The sequence below is a fragment of the Bicyclus anynana genome, chromosome 7 (assembly GCF_947172395.1).
Source record: "Bicyclus anynana chromosome 7, ilBicAnyn1.1, whole genome shotgun sequence".
Taxonomy (NCBI): Eukaryota; Metazoa; Arthropoda; class Insecta; order Lepidoptera; family Nymphalidae; genus Bicyclus; species Bicyclus anynana.
Window position 1 is genome coordinate 17484820 of NC_069089.1, and position 17800 is coordinate 17502619.

Sequence of the window (17800 nt, forward strand, 5' to 3'; positions counted from 1 at the left end):
CCAATAATCAGACCATGGAATATAATCACGGAATGATTTACTTTGACAGGTGACTTTGACAAATGTTAAATTGGACGTACGAGCTCTTCAACTTAATTTGTCGTCTGTGCTCTTCAATTATTTATGTTTTTGTGGGAGGAGAAATTTCGAAATTATTTTATTTATTTAATATAAAATAAAATTTCAATTACTTTAGAATGTCTTCTCCACCACCTACCAAACCTCCTCGAGGTGTTAAACAGGGTAAAGAGACGGTAAGAGTATAATAATTAAGATAATATCTAACTATACTTTACGCTTCTATGAATGTAATATCATTACAAAAATTTCTCTTGTAAACATTTTCAATAACTCAATATAACAAGAAAATATATATACAGTTAGCTTTTTGTTCTAGTTTCATTTTCCTATATTAACTATATTATGAACAAAATTGGATATTATAGTTAATTATAAGGTTTTTGTGCATACATGAAATATATATACGTTTTTTATTCGTTATCTCAGCCATTAAAACAATCTCCAAATGAAGCAGGCATAATTCTGTGGGCATAATTCTATGGTAATTCATAATGACCATCAAAACAAAAATTTATTATATTCCATTTTAGAGTGGACTGCTCATGTCAGTGATCCGTACTTTGTCAGCGAGTGAGACAAATGAGCAGAGGGAGAAAGAGAGAGCTAAACTGGAGAAGGAGTATAAGAAGAGTGATGCAAGACTTGATGAGCTTGTAGCGGCTCATGCTCAGGAGATGACGGATGTTATGCAAGTGAGTTTCTTTTCCTTTGGTTTACCCATACACACAATGAATGGTAGTATGTTTTGCATCGTCGGTCCATTGCATTTGATGGCTGTTACTACAAAAGCTGCCAAGTCAAATAAGCTAAAGGTAGATTTACACTTGTCTGACAGGATGACATCATCTAAGATAGAAGTGGGCTAACTTGTTAAGTGGAGGATGAATATCCACACCTCTTTTCGGTTTCTACACGACATCGTATTGGAACGCTAAATCGCTTTGCGGTACGTCTTTGCCGGTAGGGTGGTAACTAGCCACGGCCAAAGCCCACCTCCAGCCAGACCTGGATCAATTAAGAAAATCTTAATTGGCCCAGCTGTGGATCGAACCCAAGACCTCCGTCTTGTAAATCCACTGCGCATACCACTGCACCAAGGAGGACGTCAAAACTATGTGATATTAGTGGAATTATTGCAAAATAATCACAGTTCAAGACAGACGAATAAGATGTATTCTGCTATAGCTTGACAAATTCGTTCGTAACACTCCTGATGTCCTTCCCTTTGCCCCATGCGTTCGACTTGACACCCGCGCAGTCTTTTCTCCCCGTCGCCCGCATATCATGGGAATGTCTTCATCGAAGTTGCCAAGCTATAAGTTGTCTTGTTTGGTGTTGCAGAAGTTCAGTGCGGTGAGCGCGGCGCTGGGCGCGTGGGGGCAGCACTGCGCGGCGGCGGAGGCGCGGCTGGGCGCGTGTCGCGCGCTGCTGCGCGTGCGGCGCGACGACCTGCGCCGGCTGTGGGCCGACGCGCGCACGCACCACCACGCGCTGCGCATGCTCACCGACATGTGCGTCGTCGCAACTAGCTCGCTTCATACTAATGGCCTATGTACTCCGCTCATTCAAAACATTGACTATAATGATGATTTCTCTTTAGTTTTGAGCCTTAGAATGTTATCATCATTAATTGCCTACGACGTCATAAGATCGTACCATTTTGTGTGGGGCGTTTTTCAGGGATCCGCGTCAGTGCCGCAAATCTGACCCTTTAAATCCCTGTAGCTCCGAAAGTAATGATCGCAGATACCCTGTTACTTTTACAAAACTGCTTTACTATTAGCGTACTCTTAATTTATATACAATTTAAAAAACTGTCATCATCCGTATTCTGCAGTGAGCGCGTGGTAGTGTCGGAGCGAGAGGCGCGCGAGCTGACGGCGGCGGGGCGCGTGCTGGCCGCCGCGCACGCGCTGCAGGCGGCGCTGCTGACGGCGCGCACGGAGCTGCCGCACGTGCACGCGCTGTCGGCGACAACTGCGCACCTGGAGGTACACTACACAGCACACACCACATTACAATCATGTTCCAGGGAAGCCGCTGGTTACTGCCGGCTCTGTACCGTGCTGTTTGACAGTCTATGCAAGAAGCTTATTATCCAGCAGTAGACGTCTATCGTCTGATGATGATCGCCTCACCTCCGTGGCGCAGTGATATACGCGGAATTTACAAGACGGAGGTCCTGGTTTGATCCCCGGCTGGGCTGATTGAGATTTTCTTATTTGGTCTAGGTCTGGCTGGTAGGTTGATTCGGCCGTGGCTAGCTACCACCCTACCGGCAAAGACGTACTGCCAAGCGATTTAGTTTTTTTCCGGTACAATGTATAGAAACTGAAAGGGGTGTGGATTTTCATCCTCCTCCTAACAAGTTAGCCTGCTTTCATCTTAGATTGCATCATCACTTACCATCTGGTTAAATTGTAGTCAAAGGCTAACTTGTAAAAATAAAAATCAAAAATCGAATAATTAACGACTCTATACAACATACAACTTCTAAATTAGACTTACAAAAGCAATAGTCCTTTGTAATGTATGACTAAAAGAACGGTATCCACATTTGTTACATGAATACCTGTGCAATGACCCACCAGGCTAAGAAGAAAGAGCTGGTGGACATCATAGTGCGGCGCATCAGCGAGGCAGTGTACCGCGACGAGCGCGCGCCGCTCAGCCGCAGGGTGTCGGCCAGGAGGCGAACGGCTCTGCTGCTCGCCGGTAATCTATTACTTTTATATACCAGTATAAAATTAAATTAAGTTAAATTGGTAACTTTTACAAACGTAAATAATTTTATTTTATTGACAGAATTAACAAAGAGCGAGGAAGTGACAGATGCATACTTACAAGACATAACGCCTGAGTTCGAAGCGTCACTTACTGAGGACGACAAAACGTTCGAGACCACCGTCATGATATCGCTGGAGGCTTTGGGGGTCCTGGAGCAGTTGAAAGAGGCTACAGAGGTCAGACTTTGAAAAAAAAAAGTTATTTTACTCATACTTTTGTTAGTGTAAACATCGCTATCTTTTATGCTGATAGAACGAAAGAAAAAGAAAGCGATATTTTTGATACCGGCGACGGTCGACCTTAGACCGATTTTCGACTATTAGTCGACTAATCTTTGTGTCTCTTTTTAACCGACTTCAAAAAGGAGGAGGTTCTCAATTCGGTCGGTATTTTTTTTTTTTTTTTTTTATGTATGTACACCGATTACTCAAAGACGCCTGGACCGATTTCAAAAATTCTTTTTTTGTTTGAAACGGTATAGTCCCCATTTGGTCCCATTGTGTTACTACCTTCCTTGTGTTTGGCCTTGATTAATTTGTATTGCTGAGAACTTTCTACCTATATGAGTTGTGTCTGATATTAGGGGTCTGATGATGAAGACCAAGGTTTACGGTAGCTACCTTGTGCTTGGGCTTGATTAATTTGTATTGATGAGAATTTTGTACCAAGATGGGTTGTGACTGTCATTAGGGATCTGATGAATTCGTTTGAGATGAAATTTTACACTAAAAATGGAAAAATAATAAAAATTTTAATAAAAAAAATACAACCGACTTCAAAACCTAATAACGTACCCACTAAACTAAAAAGTGAAAAATAACATCATAATATGTTCTACCTGCTGATCAGTATGAAGGCGGTGCTTAGCCGGTGTTGTCTTAATTTAAGCCATTTCTGACAGGACCAAATGAAACAACACTGTCTGCAAAATCTAAATTTATAAGATATTCTCACATGGCTTGAATTAATACATCACCGGCTTAGCACCGCCTTCATACTGATCAGCAGGTAGAACATATTATGATGTTATTTTTCACTTTTTAGTTTAGTGGGTACGTTATTAGGTTTTGAAGTCGGTTGTATTTTTTTTATTAAAATTTTTCTCTTTACAAGATAATATTATATTGTTGATGCCTGTCAAATAGTAATGTAGTCTAAAATGGTAACGGAATGGGGATGATGACTAGGTTTCAATATATTGATTTTTATGATAGATTCGGGTAATTACTGCAAGGTATATACGTACGCGGCGTCACACCGGACGCTAAACAGCTTACCGGTATGGTAACAATCCACGACCGAAGCCTACTGCCAAACCAGACCTGAACCAATTTAGAAAATATAAAATATCCATTGAAACTTACAGTATTACCAACTGCGTTAGAGGTTTTTAAAGTAAGATCCCGCCCATAAAAGATCACTGTTCCATTGCTTTTAGAAAAGAAAGATTTATTTTTACCCCCTTTTTTGATTTTGCAGAAATTTAAAGTCCAAATTCAAAACGAACTGTTAGAGGTAATAGATTCGGTGTCCCGACGTATCATAGATGACGTGGAAATAGAAGCGGACCTCGAGGGTGAAGAGGATGGAGAAGTGTGTGATGCGGAAGAAGTGACGGAGATGGGGAGACCGCTGGCGAGGCTCGTGAGCTGCTTAGCTGAGGAGTTCAAAGCTTGCGGGACGAGGAATAAACGGTAATCAGAAACCGATTACAACTGATAGAACTTGCCCGCCTTTCATGGTCAAAATATTAGCTTCCTATGTGTTCCAGGTTTTTATTACAATAGTTTTCACTTTTGAACTTTGCAGTATTCAAAGAGAATAATTTCTGGGACTTATTAATCCAAGCGACAGAGAAAACATTCTCTGGGAGACTTACATGTCCAGTTGATAGAGACATCCAAACTCGATATTTCTCTATAGAGACTCACATTCTCTCTACCTACTTTTTTCTCTGTTCATCATTCACCATTTTCAAGAGAACCTACAAATCCAAGTAACAAATACCAAAGTCCAAATCACGAGCGATAAAAAAGATTAACTTTGTAATCGAACATTGTAGATTAATAACATATGTAACAACGTAACATCTTTTAAGATTGTTCTGGTTTTGGAGTGAAACATACCTAAAACATTTGTAGTTTTCCCCTAGATTCACGGTTTTAGAAAGTAATTGCTTTGCAGGTTATTGCAACTATGGCGGGCTGCGTTGCAGAAACATCGCATATCGGAGCAATGTCTCCACACAGAGCAGCACTACTGGAGTGCGGTGCAACAAGTCGTAAGTGATTCATTAGCGGACCCCCGTGGTTTCAGTCGTCGACAGAAAAGAAAATGTAAATACGAAATAAAGAATACTTAAATCTTCGGAATTAATCTTCATTATTGCAAATCCGAAGGGCATTCTGAGAAAGTCAAAAAACTCAAATGGCGTAATTATCGCAGTTTTTTCTGGTTCCGCTTCGGTTATAAAGCTTTTTGAACATCGATTTTGCTAACAAAATTTTTATCGTTTGCAATATCTCAATTAGTAGTAATGAACTGTCCCAAGAACTATATCATAACTGCATAAAAATATAAAATTTTCTTATTAAAGATTTTATATTTGTTCGGAAGCAGTGGGTGAGCTCGAACGCGTACTGGAAATACTTCACGAACTCGCGTTCTATATGTTTCTTAGTTTCCGGTAAGTCGTAACAGTAAGGCGTGCTACATCACACCCTACACCACTTCCTTGCGGTGGGTGCCTTTGAGGCATATAAGCTATGCCCTCTGTTCTAGATGCAATTGCTTCTGACGGAGTACCTCGAGATAGAAAGCGTGAACCTGGCCGCCGTGCGCGCGAGTAGCGTCGCGCCCGACGCAGGCGCTGACCTTCGCCTCGCGGACTACTTCGCCAAGAAGCGTCCACAGCGACGGCGTGACAAACTGTTTAAGCTCACTGGTATTTTTTTGATTTTTTTTTGACAATAAATGACCAATACTAAAAAAATAATGTTCCCCTTTAAAAGTTCTAAAAACAGCCTTTAAAAATCTTTTAAAGTTAACGCACTCGTTTTTACCTATCTTAGGAGATATTAAATTAGGAGTAAATTTATTTTAAAAATAATGCCTTATTTTTAAAATAAATTTACTCCTAAATTTCGAAGGTGTTTTTACGAATATGATATTAATTTTATGATAAAAAATTTATGATATTAGTTTTAATTTAAACAAGTCCTTATCCCGATAAGTACAATATTCGTCACAAGTAATTATTCAGGAACAAAAATTACCCTTAATGAATATCTTAGGAGATATCATAGTTTTAAAATTAATCCGGACCAAAATAATGATGAACCACAAAATAGTTGCAACACGATAATTTAAGACGGGAACTACGCTGGCTGGCCACCGGTAGCTCTGCGAGGTACTAACCATACCGCGCGGTTTAGACTTCCCCACTGACGAAGTCGGCTAGTTTGTTTGGTGAGAAGAGAATTTGAGAAAGTGATTATAGAATTCGCTCAGTGATTTAGTAATCACAAACGCGACAGTGATTGTACCATTATTTTGTGACATTGAGAGTAGGTTTAAGGGATCCCTTTAGAATGCAACTTTCCCTGCCCAACACCTTCTCCAAGCACACACTAAACAATTTATGATAAACAATAATTACAACACAAAATCACTAACGCGATGAGCAGCGCGATGTCTACGCTGCCTCACAAACAACTGAGCTCAAGTTATCAAATACCCTCTTATTTGTGAGGTGGTGGTGGGGTGGTGGATCGATCCCCGCCCCGTTGGTCTATTGTCGTACCCACTCCTAATACAGTCTTTCCCGACTAACTGGAGGGGATTGGGAATATTGGTCATATTGAAAAAGATATGGCAAGTATTCTTTAAAAAAAAACTTCAATTAACTGTAAGTATCGTACAGCGGCGCCAGTCGCGCCCGACGCAGCGGTGTCGCGCCGGCAGCGCTACCCGCTGGTGTGTCGGCCGCAGCCCGCGCTGCTGCACGCCGTGCTGCCGGCTCTACACGCGCTCTGCGCACATTTAGAGAGGCCCGGGTGAGGCGTGACCCCTTTTATATAAATACTTTAATATTAAATAATTGAATTGTGTCATTGCCTGATACTTATCCATCAGAATTTGTTGACGTGATAACGTCTTACAAATCGATGAAAGCCAGCTGAAAGGACAAAAAAAATATCGTTCGTAAATAAACTTTAAAGACAACTATATTTTTTTTCAATTTGTCAGCGGCGGCGAGTGTTCACTGCGGGCATTCATATCGGACTACGTGCGGTGGGGGGAGAGCGAGCGGCTGGCGCGCCACACCCGCGCACTCATCGACGCCGCCATGCGCGCGCCGGCCGCGTGGCGCGAGAACTGCCTGCCGCCGGGGGACACGTGAGTGTGACGATGATATCGGACTACGTGCGGGGGGGGAGAGCGAGCGGCTGGCGCGCCACACCCGCGCACTCATCGACGCCGCCATGCGCGCGCCGGCCGCGTGGTAGAACATTACTGGCAGCGAGCCAGTACGCCCCCCTGAGCGACATATCTACATACGTAGGATACACTATGCTTTATTGGAAGCGAGCCAGTACGCGCCCTGAGCGACATATCTACATACGTAGGATACACCATGCTTTACTGGACTTGAGCCAGTACGCCACCCTCGCAACATATGTACATACGTAGGATGCACCATTCTATTTCTTGACCTGTACCAGTGTGTAACATGGTGCCGGCTACAAGCGTAATAGTGTCTGGTTTGCTACGTATTTTACGTATGCCGCTCTAGGAAATTTTCCTCAGTGTGCGCTGTATTATTTACGTCCAACTTACATTGGAGTAAATGAATGATGAGTCTGACGTTATGCAGCGTGGGGTCGCGGCCCGTGTTCGCGTGCTGCGCGGAGGCGTGGGGCGCGCTGCGGGCGTGCGCGCGCGCGGCGCGGCGCTGCGGTGGCTGCGGCGGCGCGGCGGCGCTGCGCGTGCTGGGCGGCGCGCTGGACGCGCTGCTGCAGCACGCGCGCGCCGCGCACGCGCGCCTGGCGCCCGCCGCGCCCGCGCGCGCCGCCCGCTGGCTGGCCGACGACGACATCGTGCGCTTCCTGCAGGCGCTGCCCAACTACCGCGCCGCCGTCGACCGCACGCACTACACCGACAAGGTACTTTTCTTTTATTTTTTCTCTCTTGTCGGGTAGGAAAAATATCCCTCCGGACTTCTGCCGGCTAATCGGCTGGGCATGTCCGACTTGTACGGACTAAAAATAACCTCCCTTGTACTCCGTGGTCAGCGCGGAACCGCTTAGCATTACCTCACGCTGACCTTCCTGATATATAGCTCTCTCGGTTTTTCTTCTCTTCTTTTCATCGCGGCTCGGAGCATATGAGCGTACATTTTTACTGACAAGGTACTGACTGAGTCTATCTAACAGCGTGGCTTTTAGTTTTAAAAGAGTTCAAGTCATCAAATACCCTCTTATTTCTACCGACACTGGTAAGGGGTATACCACCTGTAATCGAGAAACTTGTAACACTAGTACTATGTCGAAATTAGCAATCTTACAATAGTGCCGACCGTTACATAACGTTATATGAACGCTTTCTGATTAAATAATTAAAAAGTTTTAAAAGAGCCAACGACGAATAAATAACACACAGCCTTCTTAATTTGGCTCCAGATCAGAAGCAGTCAACGACTGCCAAAATTTAATTGACAGTTTCGTGAACAGGAGCTGAAGCAAGCGTACGAGCGCGAGGCTGAGATTCTGGGCACAAGTCTGGGCGACGGGGAGGTGTCCAAGCGGGAGATAGTTGCCGACATCAACACTCTCGTGGATCTAGCTCTTCTCTGTGAGAGTATGGTGAGATAACATAAGATTATTTTTTCAATACTTGCACACTCAACACGATTTCATTTGCGTAGTTCCCATTTCCGTGGGAATACAGGATTAAAGTATAACCTATTTTACTCCTTGATAAAGTAGCTTCCCTTTTAAATCGGTCTAATAGTTTCAAAGCCTATTCTGTGCAAATAAATAAAGATGTAGAAAAGACATAGACCCTACATACAACTATCACAAGTTTGTGACTCTACTCAAGGTCATTCTCTGCCATTCTAGGGTCTTATTTTGGTTACAGTTTAATTTGTTAATTACGTAGTCCTGACAAATATTGTGAATTATATTCCTTTATTCGACATTGGTTTTCTTATTTTTGTAATCCAGTTCTGAGTCTGCTAATACTATTATAATCTGTTTAAAAGGAGATGGTCCAAAATTGTATGGAGCCCAGTATCAGTCATTGTACCCTAGCGGAAATGAAATTTTTAACTATTAATATTCATTCTCTCCCAAGAAATGCAACACTAATAAGGGTAATAATGGCGGATTGATGATGTTTTCAACGCAATAGGCGTTTTGACGTTTGCTGTCAAATGTCATGTCATAGTTGCTTTAAGGGCGCCATCATGATATAACTCAAAAACTTGGGTTTCAATTATAGTTATTTCTTTTTATTTAGTTACATTTATTCACTTATTCAGATTTTAACACATACCCTAGTATTTTTTAAATTATACTGATACGGGGTACAAGAGTGGACTTGAAATGGACCATCTTTGTTGTTTTAATATTTTTATTGCATTACTTAGGTTTTATGTTGTAACTTTGACGGCCTCCGTGGCGCAGTGGTATGCGCGGTGGATTTACAAGACGGAGGTCCTGGGTTCGATCCCCGGCTGGGCAGATTGAGATTTTCTCAATTTGTCCAGGTCTGGCTGGTGGGAGGCTTCGGCCGTGGCTAATTACCACCCTACCGGCAAAGACGTACCGCCAAGCGATTTAGCGTTCCAGCACGATGCCGTGTAGTAACCGAAAGGGGTGTGGATTTTCCTCCTCCTCCTAACAAGTTAGCCCGCTTCCATCTTAGACTGCATCATTACTTACCATCAGGTGAGATTGTAGTCAAGGGCTAACTTGTAAAGAATAAAAAAAAAAAAAAAAACAATAGTAATGACTAAGTCCTTTCTTTCCCCAGTATTGGCTAAGCGCGAATATCAAAACGCTGCCGGCTATCGCGAGCGCCCCGTCTGGTGTGGGCGGCGGGCTGAAGCTGAATGACAAGTTCACGGCGCACATAGCCGCCGCCGCGAGCAACTTCGAGAGTGTCGCGCACAAGTGTCTCTTGTTCCTGCACCTGGAGGTAGCGCCCACCATCCCACACCTTCCATGATGGTTAACAGACTATTTTATAGGTCCACTATAGGATCAGGCACACGAAATCATGAATACACTGGAAATCGCTTTTGTCATTTTTAGTTTTGAAAACTCCATATCCGTGGGTTAAAATATATCACACTAATAAATATAGTCTATATATAAATATAGAGAGAGATATATATTTTTAAATAAATGTTTTTTCTGTGTTTTCCAATGAGCCTTTGTACCTGTTAGTACAAATGTGTTGAATTTTCTATTAAAATTTCCATTAATTACAATGGAATATTAAAATATTTTTATTTTAAATTGCTTTAAAATACTATTCTATGTTAACTAATGTCGCTTACGCTACGAAATATCAAATCCTTTTACACTTACGATAGTGAGGTTACTGTCGGCTACGCTAATCTAAAAATAGTTTTAATACCGATAAATACCGTTACTAAAATTGACACTTATCATGTAAGTGTCACTTACTATAATTTGACGGTCGATTGGTACCTCCCCCCAGTGCTGCCCCTAGCGGATTTTTTTGGAAAGACTCATTCCATTGTGTAAGATTTTAACACTATTTCAGTTACATTACAGTTTCCAAACATTTTAACTTATTCCCTTAAGACGTACCTTACTTTTACCGTATAAAATCATAATCATTATGCATTACAGATGCGTATCGAGTGCTTTCACTACCTGGGCCAAGAGGAGAAGGTGGAAGGGTCGGAGAGCTCGGAGCAGTCGGGCGGAGCGGGCGGTGCCTCGCGCCTCGCTCACCGCCTGCTGGCCTTCCACGAGCATGCCTCCACGCTACTGGCAGACTCTGCTTTGGCGGTATTTTTGTATTGTTATCTTATTACGTGACGGGTCAGCGACAGTGATTGTAACATCATTTTGTGGTAGAGGAAACACATCGAGCAGGGCCCAGAACTTGTGACCGGGTGTAGGGTTGATAGATCCCTTTAGAACGCATAAACATTCACCTCCCCTGCCCAACATGCCAACACTAAACAATTTATGATCAATAATTAAAACACAAAACATAATTAATAATTGCTACAAAACACTATTGCACTAAATCACTAACGCAACCAGAAGCAGGACGGTGTCCACGCTGCCTAACAAACAACTGAGCTCGAGTCATCAAATACCCTCTTATTTATACCATCACTGTTGCAACAACTAATCGTACAAAGTACTTAGCGTACAAATATCTCCTTTCCACAAAATATGAATAATGGATGTTAACACCACTCGTTATCAAGGAACTCGGAACAATCTGTATTTACACGCGCTGTTTTATGAAATTTTAGCTATAATATACATGATACAAGTGTAATAATTATATAGCATAATTATGGCACTATATCATCGATAATGTAGTATTCAACTGGTGAAAGACAAGACTTTAGACTCCTTTAAAAAAAAGTAGTAGTAGTAGTTTTTAGTAGCGCCATCTCTCGTGTCGGACTTACTTTACTTCACAAGCTTTTACTAGTTAGTTCGCAATAATGCCGCTAATAGACTGAACGTATTCGACGCTGGACTTACTTAATTTGTCTTGTTGTTTAGCAGTGCTACAACAGATGGCGCTTTGTATATCATTTTGATTACTTTTTTCTTATCACATTCACCAGCCTACTTCCCTAGTCCAACATGTGTAAAGAATTTTTACTTAAATTAATATTACTTCCATAATTATGATATTAGTATGTATAAATAAATATGTATGTACGAGTTTATTAGTTTTTTATTATGTCAGTACATTATGAGCGGCGTCGGTGAGATGATGTCTGCTGCGGTGGTGTGGCGCTGGCAGAGCGAAGCGGGCGCGGCGGGCGCGGGTGGCGGCGCGCGGCTCGCGGCGCTGCGCCACTGCCTCGCCGCGCTGTCGCTGCCGCACGACGGGCTGCACGCCGCGCACGCCTACCTGCACCTGCTGGCGTGCACGCCGGAGGTGAGTATAGTACACACAAAGCAATGTGTGGCGCTGCCAGAGCAAGCGAGGGTGATAGAATTAAATTAAAAAAAGAAGTGCCCAAATACCAACCAATACGTGGCTGAAGTAAAACTACTTTCATAAATAAAATAATACATAAAAGAGAAACTTAAAATTAGTAGAAGTTAATAGCGCCATCTATCGTGTTGAGTTTGCTTAATTTTACAAGCTCCTACTAGTTAGTTCGCAATAATTACCGGCACACTGGCCCCACGTTGGGCGCCAGTGTGCCGGTAGGCCGTTGATGACGAAAAGAAAATAAAAAAAAACAAACTACGGCAATTTAAATAATTAAAATTTATTAATTTAGGTTTATCCCTTAAATAGCTCGTCGGAGGCACACAAATTTTTAAGGTCGTGGTCCTTGATATATCTACTAATCTTTGACGTTACCGTGCGAGGTACTCCCCTGTGGTGGCCGAGATGTGACGTGGCAGCAGGAACGGGAGCAAGGCGGATACTGGAGCCGGCCCTGGACGGTGATGACGAAGATGGTGATGCGCAGATGCGTGAAGTTAACTTGAGTAGCTTTGTGACTTAGCCGTACTAGGCCTGACTTGGTCGTCCTAAGCCGTACGTGCCTGTCCTAAGCCGTACGTTGCTCCCTAAATCGGGAATACTGCACTCGCGTATTTAATTAACTAGTTGTAATAATTATATTTCTCCGCGACTGACTAAGGCGACAGTCACGAAGTAATTGAACGTGTGCAGTCTCTAATGACGAGGCTACCACACTGAAGTCAATTCGCGATCTAGCTGCAGACCGGCGGCAGCGGGGAGTGCGCGGGCGACGGGCGCGGAGCGCGCAGCGCATCGTACTTATTTTATTATATGTCGCTAATAGCTTGCTATCAATGAATTATTTATATTAAAAGGTTATATTTATGTACCATTTCGGTACAGCCGTTAAAAGACTAATTGTATTCGGCGCTGGGCTTACTTGTGTTATAGTTTCACAGTGTTACTACAGATGGCGCTTTTAAAACATTACACTTTTCGTACCACATCCACCAGCTTACTCCCCAAGTCAAACAAGTGTAAAGAAGTTTTAATTCAGTAATATAATTGGTGACAATGATAACACCTTGTTGTTTTCGCAGGAGATAATAACGTCGGTGCGCGAGAAGGGCCCGCAGTTCTCTGAGCTGGAGTACCTGAACGCGTTCAAAGTGATCGGCGCCCGGCGCGGCCTGTCGCCGACGGACATGCGCGCGCAGCTGAAGCAGCTGTCCGCCGCGCTCGGACACGTCGGCGTCACTGTTTGAGCTGATGAACGTGACGGGCGACAGTGATTGTACCATCATCTCGTGGTAGAGGAAACATCTCGAGCAGGTCCTAGGACTTGTGACTTTGGGTGTAGGTTTAAAGGATCATTAAATGACATCAATTTATGTTACATTATGATAGATTATTTAATAAATCTGATTCATTTATAAACATACTTGGAACCTTTTGTATTCAAATAAATGGTAAATTTATAAATTTATTTTACATTATAAATTATAAATGTAAACCTGTATTATAGAACAGAATAAGTAATAAGATGTTATATTTTATTTGTACGTAACGTATTATTTAATTAAATAATTTAATTATTATTTGTGTTTAATTTACACTCATAATAAAGATTTATCCAGAATGAGTCTTTACAAGCAGCGTGGTGAAGCTGGTGAAACCCATTAAAAAACAACCGTCACGCGTCTCTCTAGTCTTTTTGTTTTTTTTAATAAATATATGGCTCTGAGTTCTAGTTCATTCTAGTCTGTGCTGCATAGATACTTTTCCTTTGTCCTTTATTGGATGACGGATCGGTAGTTAAAAAATCGGAAAGACGCTCACCAATTCACCCATAGATTTTAAGAGATTAGTTTACGTGCCTGCCTTGTGCCACGTGATCACTTGTTAAGTTATTAACTGTGTGATCTGTGGCCATTTTGCTGTTCTTGCCGCTCGTCATACGTAGCGATACGTAGTATCTATTAATCTGTGCGCTCGTCCTTGTTAGCGGGCTCAAAAGGGCTAGAACCCAGAGCCGTAAAGCTCATTATTAAAAAAATAATAATTTCATTCGTTGTTTTGACAATTTGACATTTTGACGTTTGCGATTGTTTGTCTTTGTTTTGAATTTGAAAGATTGAAAGAATACAAATTGCAGCCATAAAATCAAAAATTTAATTGAATTGAATACAAATTGCAAAGGAAAAGCATTAGAAAAAATAGTGAATAGGTACAAGAGTTTCAAATACCTACCTAATTTATTCAAAACTAATTTCACTAATGGCAGACCTCGAAGAATTAAGAAAGCAATGTCTGGCCAGTCTTTATTTATGTACTGATAATGCTTTAAAGTATTTGGACGAGGAAAGGGACTCTGAATTGGAATTATTAAAGAATTGTGTGCGTGAGTATTGTGCTATGGAAGCGAAGCAAGGATTCGAAGCGGAAGCACTAGTGAGGGCCAAAGTAAGTACACATTTTATTATGTCCCAGTATAGGCCATTTGATCATCATCATCTTGTTTTAATTACTCACTGCCGGGCATAGGCTTAATTTTTATAGGAGGGAATGGTTTTAAAACTTGCGCTGATCCAATACCTGCATTGGATCCCAGTCGTGGCGAGCATATAGTAATGTTTGAGGCGATTTGACTTGATTTGGTCTGTAAGGTGCTATTGTTGACAGATAAGATAACATCTATAAATTGAGTTCCTTCATAATAGACTAGCCAACACCCCGCTAACAAATTAAATCAAAATTATTTCAAGTAGATTTAGTGTATAAGTATATGAATCGTCAAATTTGACTATTTGTAAAGACTACCACCGATTCAGAAGGCAGGTTCTGCTGAGAAGCTGCAAGAAATTTATTTATTGACATTTATTCTCTTGAAAAAATTTCTTTTATGTTTTTTATACTACTGTGTGAAGGTGGAAGCTGAGCCAATGGCCTCCAAACATCTACATCATTAAGTAGCTCAGTACTGTAGCATATTTACATGTTTATATGTTTACTTTTTTCAGAGAGATATTGATGCATCGAATTTAGACTCTCTGGATGAAAAGTTCAATGCCCACTTCAACAGCTTGTTAGCACAGAGACCCCCAAACATAGACAATCATCCTGCAGTGAGGGAGTTTGATAAAAGAGTCAGAAATGGATTGAAGAAGCCTGCACGTAAGTATATTGATATGCAATACTTGGCCTGTTAGAGATTTCTGACTACTTACAGAGTAAATTATTAATTTAGTTATAAGGTTAAAAAAAAAACTAAAAGGCTGGGCCAGGGGATGTGGACCTTAAACCCACCATACTGCTCCAGTATAGGTTGGCTGCTCACCTGATATATGGCAGGAAATCAAGGCTTAGTCGTTATTGTTTATGAAAAACATCTTTTCCAACAAATAAGACATTATTTTGAAAAATGGAATCAACAATTTCACTATCCTGATGAATATTTTCCATTTTATTTATTGTATTATGTATTTTTCAGAAAACTTGGATGAGTCAGATATAGCTATAACTGAAACTCAGGAGACATATGTAAGCTTTCCATTTATTTTTATAATAAATTAATTTGTTGTGAAAAACTGACACAATGTCACCAAGATCCGATGTTTCGAATATTGTAGTGAACTTGTCCTGTGGATGATATAAGTTTTGAGCATATGATATATAATAAAAATAAATAATAATATACCTATATATATAATAAAATAATAATATATACCTATATTAAATATTTGGGATTTGGGATTAGGATAAAATTGGTTGTATTTGTCAGTTTTTACACAATCTATAATTATAAATAAAATTATAACAAGTCCAAAATTTTTATCACCTTTTTTGTTGGCTGTCTATCTGCACGATTTGAAACCATATTACTTAAAATGTTAGAGGAGTTTATCGGCGAAAATAAAATCGGAAGGGGGAATAGGGGTTTAAAGTTTGCATGGAAAGTCCTTAATAAGTTACATTTGTAATAATGGGTATGGGTATCAAAAAAATACTAAAAACCATGTAAATCAAGATTTTTTAAAATTCTACCCCAAATGGGTAAAAAAGGGGTTGAAGTTTTTTTTAATATATAGTTCATGTTATGAGTTATATTTTTTTAAAAACGATTAGTGGTCTATTTATTATTTATAAAACATGCGAAAATATAAATAGAAGGGGATAAAATAAGGGTTGAAAGGGTTTTCATCGAGTTGCATACTACATCAACTATATCAATGACCTCTTGACAGGTGGACGCAATAACGAAGATGCTCATAAAGGACCCCGTACGGAACACGATGTGTGGTCACGTGTACGAGAGGTCCGCCATACTCGCGCACATCAAGAGCAGGACCAGAGTCAGGTGTCCAGGTCAGTTTCACTACTACTACCACATAGGTTTTTTTTTCTCTCACATCTGTATCTGTCCTTTTTTTTAATTTTTTACATTTCTTTATTTGTCCTTTTTTTAAATTTTTAACAATGTCAATATAAAAATATACTTAATACAAAACACTATTAAAAATTTATAAAAAAAAAAATAAACCCTCCCACTGCGAAGGTTTTTGTTGTAAGACCATTGACTGAAACAACTTTCGGAACAAATAGTTCAACAACACAACTACATTCCACATGGCTGTAATCTCGTGAGCAAGTCAAAGTATTTCGATACTTTTCCTTTTCAGCTTTAACCAGATTTTTATTTAATTAACCACTTAAATTATTATTAACTTTTTACTAAATGCAAACATGTGTTGAAGTGCATATCTATTCATCCAGTCCATTTTTATTAATTTTGAAATGCCTGATTTTCTGCTATATTCATGTTATATTTTGTTTCCATATTCCCTCAAATCCGGAGCGTTCGATAAACTAATTAAAAAAAAAAGTGTGCGTACTTGGGACGCTCGACAGAAGTGATAACTTAAACCTGCTGCCGTATGCGTAAGAGGAAGGGAAACCAGACAGTGGCACCGTAACGCGTTACGTTACGTAGCAGTTAACCTTCCCATAACAAGTTATCCCTGCAACACGTTTGATGTCTTCGGTCCACCTAGTGGGGGGGTCGACCAACACTGACTGCGCTTTCCAGTGCGGAGTCGCCATTCCAGCACCGGATTGTTTGGAACTCCATACAAGAGGCCTATGTCCATCGGCTGATAATGATGATGAAGAAGTTATTGCTTCCAAAATATTCGTCTTACTTGCAGTGATGGGCTGCGTTAACAGAGAACCGATGCAGATATCTCATCTCGTGGAGGACGAGGAGATACGACTGCGAATTGCTCAACAGTCTGCTGCCACCAACAATCAGTCCATTATGGACTTGAGTGAGATAGACTCGCAATAGACAAGAACATATTGTAACCCAGCTGGCCTATTCACTAATTTGGTCTTTATTAACAAACTATTAAAATTAACATCAAATCAAGTGAGAAATGTCATCTACCTACTGTATGATATCCACAAAGTGTTGTCAGCGCGCGGCGGGGGGCGTGTAGCGATGAATGAACTGATGTCTGAGTGACGTCACTTCCCCGCACGCACGATATCACACCCGCGCAAGCTTTCCGCCCGTCGCCCGCATATCATGCGAGTGTTATCAACGAACTTGCTAGACTATAGACCATTGCATCACGTCAAACGATTTTCAATTAATAAAAAACAATAGTTAATTACAGGGTAATATTATTTTTAATAATAATAAATAAAATAAATACTTTTA

The 17800-nt window shown here is 40.9% G+C and overlaps 2 protein-coding genes across 2 annotated transcripts; both read left to right on the forward strand.

Moving 5' to 3' along the window:
- The first annotated feature begins 89 nt into the window (after nucleotides 1-89).
- LOC112045757 (exocyst complex component 4) lies at nucleotides 90-13679 on the forward strand. Its single transcript, XM_052882419.1, has 17 exons — nucleotides 90-254; nucleotides 612-773; nucleotides 1423-1592; nucleotides 1919-2072; nucleotides 2673-2796; nucleotides 2887-3044; nucleotides 4348-4562; nucleotides 5053-5149; nucleotides 5650-5812; nucleotides 6791-6923; nucleotides 7117-7266; nucleotides 7745-8033; nucleotides 8601-8732; nucleotides 9907-10071; nucleotides 10755-10916; nucleotides 11845-12039; nucleotides 13182-13679. Exons 1-17 carry the CDS (start codon nucleotides 198-200, stop codon nucleotides 13344-13346), a joined length of 2691 nt encoding a protein of 896 aa, XP_052738379.1. The 5' UTR covers nucleotides 90-197; the 3' UTR covers nucleotides 13347-13679.
- A 566-nt stretch (nucleotides 13680-14245) lies between these two features.
- Nucleotides 14246-17800, forward strand: LOC112045754 (E3 SUMO-protein ligase NSE2). The gene is made up of 5 exons (XM_024082064.2): nucleotides 14246-14544; nucleotides 15102-15255; nucleotides 15572-15621; nucleotides 16326-16446; nucleotides 17286-17800. The coding sequence occupies exons 1-5, from the start codon at nucleotides 14359-14361 to the stop codon at nucleotides 17423-17425; spliced, it is 651 nt and encodes a 216-aa protein (XP_023937832.2). The 5' UTR covers nucleotides 14246-14358; the 3' UTR covers nucleotides 17426-17800.

Bases quoted from the DNA above. Each gene is read 5' to 3' on its own strand.
- LOC112045757 (XM_052882419.1), top strand. From the start codon at position 198: ATGTCTTCTCCACCACCTACCAAACCTCCTCGAGGTGTTAAACAGGGT. The intron at 5,813-6,790 runs GTATTTTTTTGA...AGTATCGTACAG, and splicing joins CAAACTGTTTAAGCTCACTG to CGGCGCCAGTCGCGCCCGAC. The intron at 6,924-7,116 runs GTGAGGCGTGAC...TCAATTTGTCAG, and splicing joins GCACATTTAGAGAGGCCCGG to CGGCGGCGAGTGTTCACTGC.
- LOC112045754 (XM_024082064.2), top strand. From the start codon at position 14,359: ATGGCAGACCTCGAAGAATTAAGAAAGCAATGTCTGGCCAGTCTTTAT. The intron at 15,256-15,571 runs GTAAGTATATTG...TGTATTTTTCAG, and splicing joins TGGATTGAAGAAGCCTGCAC to AAAACTTGGATGAGTCAGAT. The intron at 15,622-16,325 runs GTAAGCTTTCCA...ACCTCTTGACAG, and splicing joins CTGAAACTCAGGAGACATAT to GTGGACGCAATAACGAAGAT.